Source organism: Lottia gigantea (assembly GCF_000327385.1).
Source record: "Lottia gigantea unplaced genomic scaffold LOTGIsca_794, whole genome shotgun sequence".
Taxonomy (NCBI): domain Eukaryota; kingdom Metazoa; phylum Mollusca; class Gastropoda; family Lottiidae; genus Lottia; species Lottia gigantea.
In genome coordinates this window covers 7,327-13,224 of record NW_008710646.1, presented here as the reverse complement: position 1 = coordinate 13,224, position 5,898 = coordinate 7,327, and the positions used below count along the sequence as shown (strand labels likewise).

Below are 5,898 nucleotides of genomic sequence, written 5' to 3'. Positions count from 1 at the left end.
GAGTAGTTTATTTGTTTGGTGAATTTAGAATACATTATTAAATAATATAAATGTTTACTAAAGTAAAGGAGGGTATCATGTTTTCTAAAAAAAAAATTTGTATTCTATTTTCAGCTTCATCATCTGGTATAACAAGTTGGTATACTTGGTTGATAATCTTCTTTCTTTCACTATTTTATTAGCATTTGACCAGAATAATGGATTGGTTGTGAACTTTAAAAAGATTAAAATAAAACATATTATCATGTTCAGATCATTTAAACCTTCTATCATTTTATATGCTTACATTCAATATGATTAAATTAAAAATTAATGTTTACATATCTCTTTTATTCCCACTGAAAAATATTTTGTAAGATCCCACATGATGTACGTTGCAGGAATTTTCTATACAGATTCTGTCAACCACCATTATTCTATTGAGTTGGAATAGACATTATCTGACTTCAATTTGACATCAATCTGACTCCCGTTCAATGAGATGCGAGTTAGATTTGCTTGAAAATGTCTTATTTGTGTCCCGATCTGATCTGATTTGATACCCATCAGTGATAGAGACTGTTTCTTGTATTGTCATTTATCCACATTCCAATTTACTGTATTGATCAACTACATACAAGTTCTTCTTCTTTAAGCCAGACTCAACGAGCGCAATAAGTAATAATCGCGTTTGGTATTTTCAAATTATTATAGCCGCCTCGTTGTCATGTGAAACCCCAATGAGTATAAAGATAAAATGCATAAAGTTATAGTCAAATTCAAAAGATTTAATCTACTGTAAAACTATAATATTACAGTAACGACAAAGGCCTACATAATTGGTATACCTTTTTTGGATTTCAAAGCTTTTCTATATACAATTTAAAAACGTATTATTTACTTCCTTGTCCACCAGTAGAATATTATATATAATTTATTTTACATACATGTTACATCAAACTGTAAACGGAATAATGTATAACATCAATATTCTATTGTTAACTCTGTTCTATATTATTATTATCTTTGTTCAAGGTAAGGTATAATTCTATTCCTATATGTTATAGCTAACTAGAAATCAATGTTCCATCATCAGCTTTTAAAGATGTGAATTTTGGTTTCATTTCTATACAAATCTTGAACTTTAATGAATCAGTTAAAAAAGACTTTTAGCCAAAGGTAATAATGAAAATACACTCAACTTTCAAAAATGCTAAACTTGTAAAGGTACATAATTAAAATACTTTTATTTAACACAAATGTGCAAATATGAAATATTATTACTGTTAGTTATACTAAGAAACAATTTAATGGTTTTATTTTACTTTTAACAGAATAATCTTAATACATCAAACATACCTCAATCTTCTTCGTCAGTTTTCAATTTGAGCAGTTCACTCGACCAAAGTAATCAGCGAATGAAAACATCTGTACTTTTATTACATTTACAACTCAACTCAAAAACCTGTTAATAATATTAGGAACTTTTTAGATATTTATATTTATTGTCTTTGACATGATATTCCAAGTAAAAGGACCAATCGTAACTGATAGTGGAATTTCTTTTAAATCCTAACTTTGTGATAAGAGTCTGTAGTTCTGAAACGATTGGTTGCGCTCGTATACGATCTCATCTTCCATCCAGATTCGATCATATACGTGCCGACAGGATTGTTTCGATTGGATCCAAGATTACGTCTCAATCGTACACCATCATTACTATCGAGTTCACCGAATTGCAATAACGTGTATATGTGACGTACAGTGACGTTCAGATAAGTTCACCAAGAACAGATGCTCTCCATTACGATAGGATGATATTGTGATGGCGATGTCTTCATGTTCACAATCGAGGGTGATCCGATTTGAGCTATGACTGGACTCACACTGACCACGTCGTTAATTATTTCTTGTACTTTTTTCTAGGTTCTCAGTATCGGATCCGCGGTAGGATTGAAAACGTTATCTTAATCGAAGACTAATTTTATCAGATCGTGAAGTCTTAACAAATCTAATGGCTACAAATAGCGAGGATCGTGATCAATCTATGATCCCGTTTAGCAATCCACATGCTTATCGTAGATATTAACACGATTTCCCCGACCTTTTATGATATGATAGGATCCCCACGTTTAGTCCCCGATTTAGACCACGATTACGGGGCTTAGGTTCTGGATGGCGATTCGCGAATTGTACATGTATCATATTGATAGTGGGAACATGGCTGTCAGTCAAATAATAATGATTTGAAATATAACGTATGATTTATATATTGATTCTCTCACATGTAAAAGCCTTGGAAGGAACAAATACATTTTGGCACAGAAGTCGAAATATACAAAATGTGAAATCTTGGATGACCATAAAACAGAAAGTTTCAACCGATATCAGCATATCCATTGATAGGGCAGGTCGAGGACGTTGCGCACTGAAAGTTAAATGTGTGTAGTCAATGTGTGAATCTATATTTCATAATATAATAAATGTCATTTAAGATTGTCGTGGTATAGTGCCAAACCCAATGTCAAAACGCTCCGCTACGATAAGGGTAACAAATCGTTACCACTAGATTTAATACCGATATGAGAAATAAAAGCTTTACAACAGTTTTTATTAGCAGCGATACTTAATCTAAATCTAAACTTTTAACTAATAAATTATAGTTCTATCAATCTATTTACACATGTTGCACATTATTATGAGAGCGCAGCTCTTTATAATGGTAACACATACGTATACATCAATTCGTTTCAGAAAATTTATGCCCCACGGGTAGTCAAAAAAAAAGTGAGAAAAAAGATGGCGGATCATGAGGGCCGCCATGTTTGTTGACAACTAGATCGCAGTCAATCGGGGTAGTTTCGGAGTGAATATTCTGGAATTCTTTAAATAAATTACGACAATTGTTTCAAACACAGAAAGGGATGTTTTGTAGCAACTTAACAAACCTTACGTTTTATTTTATTTTTCCTGGATATTCTCTATGCTTCATATAAGGAATAAAATGACAGCTTTGGCGGCTTTTTTGACATCATACGTCATGTTATAATGACGTCATCGTTATAGATGATTACTTTCACACCTTATAGAAATGTCTATGGATCTTATATTCATAGAAGATTACCTTCACACATATGATTAGAAGGCAAAATAGTTTGCATTACATACAGATAAGGTTGAATTTCTTTTATTTAATTATTGTTAATTATTGTTATTCTATCGTTAACCTGCGCTCTCATTCAAGGCCATGCCTTCATTCATATTATTAAATTATTATGAAGAAAGGTTGTGTTTTCTAAAAGACAGTGCTATCAATGTGAAGCTCCGGGGAGCGCACGTAAAATCACGGTCAAATGAAAATAGAAGTGGTAGGATCCATCTTTCCAATTTCATTTCTCGTATTCTTGAAGGATAATAATAGCATTAAACAAATGATTACTTTGATCTGAGATAAATTTGTATACAATAAATGTATATTTAAGGTGAAGAAAATGTTGCATTGGGAAGAAACACCGCCCAGAGTTCTAATTATTCTACTAGTTACTCATCGTTAGCTGTAGATGGTAATACTAACAGTGATTTTAAACAGGGATCTTGTACTCATACCTTCAATCCTGGTATCAATTGGTGGTGTGTTGATTTACAGAAAGATGTTAACTTTCAAAACATCAAAATATACAACAGAAAAACATGTAAGATTCCTATATTTCAATTAATAATTCTTTCATACGAAGTTACAATTAAACACAACACTGACGCAGTTGAACTGTTGTGAACTTTCATTCTTTATCATCTCCTTTTTGTTGATGCAATTGTTCACAAACAGTGCTCTTATTGAAGTATATAAATTTGGTACAAGGTGTCTAAAAGAAAACTCGTTTTCAGGACAATTCATTTCACTGTCAAAGTTTCAATCACAATTTAGATCAAGACGTTTGTCGACATTATCTATGGAAGCCGGATGCGAGGAAAGCGAGAAAACTCGACTTCTCGCCCACGAGAAAGAGAAGAAAATGGCGAAGGTAAAAAAGGCGAGGAAAAAGGCCAGAAAGCGAGGAAAGTGGCGAGGAAAAAGGCGAGAAAGAGAGGAAAATTGTCCTCTCTTTCTCGCCTTTCTCCTCGCTTTCTGAACTTCTCGCCTTTTTTACTCTCGCTTTCTCGCCTTTTTCCTCGCCTTTGTCGTCTCTCGACTTTTCGAGGTAATAATTATCCATATCTTTTCGTGCTTATTTAAGCATTGTATTATATTAATTCTATTTTTAGGGGGCTTAGGAGGGGAGGGGNCGGGGGAGGTATCATCATGCTGATGACCGTAATCCTCTTCCTCTATTGATCACTAAGTTTGAAGTAAAATAAGAGGCGATTCTATACCATCAGTGATGTACAAGGATGTTGGTTCGAGTTAGCTTTGAACACTGTATAAAATTTCAGATCAATTCAGATTACAAGGTTTTGAGCTAAGATTAAGTTCTAATGGTAGATGTAATTATAATGGATATCAACAATCTACAGTTTGTTATAAAGATACTAGTACAACAACACAAAATATCTACAATATAAACAGTTGTAATCAACAACAAAATATACAGTTTAATGGTAGTATAGTATATATTAGTGTAGAAAATCCCGACCAAGCAGGAGACAAATACCTCGCACTCTGTGAAGTAGAAATATTTGAAAGTAAGTTTGTTTGTATAATAGCAGTAGCTTTATAATTCTATCTACATTTGGAGGTACAGAGGGTAGAAAATGCTGCAGATACTGGTAAAATTTCTTGTGGTTTCTAATAATTATTTACTATTTATGAAATATTTATACAATACTATCTCTATAATGATAATATGAATAATCCAGTTTACTTAGTTTTACCAAAGCCATAGGTGTGCACATTCGATTTAAAAAAGAAAACATAATTGGGCAGGTTCATCGAACACGGTTAGTGGTCATTTTGAGGCTAAAATCAAACAAATTAGTTCTATTCCACTCAAATTAATAGAAGACTGAGTTGTTATTTCTCCTTCACACAAAACTATAGTATGATACTCTCGAAAGTTTCAGTTCTAACAGAGAACAGCTATAAAATATTATCTTGATACATTGTATTCGGTAATTAAATTTTTTAAATGTCTAATTGATCACAACTTATTGTTTGGTAATATTGTTCTTTTTACCATAGTGTTTATTATTGTATATCTAGAATGTGGAAGTAATTGTAAAGATGGCTGTGATTCTAGTGGTAATTGTAACAATTGTATTTTTGGTTACCATGGTAATAAATGTGCTACACCATGTCCTACTAATTGTAATAGTGGTTGTATCCAGAATAATGGTGATTGTAAAGCTTGTAAAAAAGGTTTCTGGGGTATGAAATGTAATGTCAACTGTAATAAATGTAAACAAGGATGTCAACAGAATAACGGATATTGTAATAATGGTGGATGTATTTCTGGTTATTATGGTAATAAATGTGATACACCATGTCCTACTAATTGTAATGGTGGTTGTATCCAGAATAATGGTGATTGTGAAGTTTGTAATGACGGTTATTGGGGTATAAAATGTCAGAAACAATGTCCTACAAACTGTAGACTGTCTAAATGTGATAAGAACAATGGATACTGTAGTGAATGTAAGAATTATTATAGAGATGGTAGATGTACTGTAGGATGTATTAATGGTAGATATGGTAATAATTGTGATGGTAAATGTAGTACAGGTTGTAATAATGGTACATGTAATAGAAATGATGGTAGTTGTATATCTGGTTGTATTTCTGGTAAATCAGGACCTACATGTACTAATGATTGTAGTAAAAACTGTATTATATGTAGTCAGAATGACAATAAGAATTGTACCCAATGCTACGATGGATATTATGGACAGTCATGTAAACAACCATGTAATAAAACATGTCAATCA

General features: G+C 32.4%; 1 protein-coding gene across 1 annotated transcript in view; it reads left to right on the top strand.

Moving 5' to 3' along the window:
* Window positions 1-3,226: 3,226 nt before the first annotated feature.
* Window positions 3,227-5,898, top strand: part of LOTGIDRAFT_176188 (hypothetical protein) — a gene marked incomplete at both ends in the record, with an annotated part of 9,993 nt that continues 7,321 nt past the window's right edge. Inside the window, 4 exons of the mRNA XM_009066777.1 lie at window positions 3,227-3,347; window positions 3,462-3,671; window positions 4,411-4,659; window positions 5,177-5,755. Coding sequence (XP_009065025.1) covers window positions 3,227-3,347; window positions 3,462-3,671; window positions 4,411-4,659; window positions 5,177-5,755 — 1,159 coding nt within the window. The remainder of the gene's footprint in view (window positions 3,348-3,461; window positions 3,672-4,410; window positions 4,660-5,176; window positions 5,756-5,898) is intronic.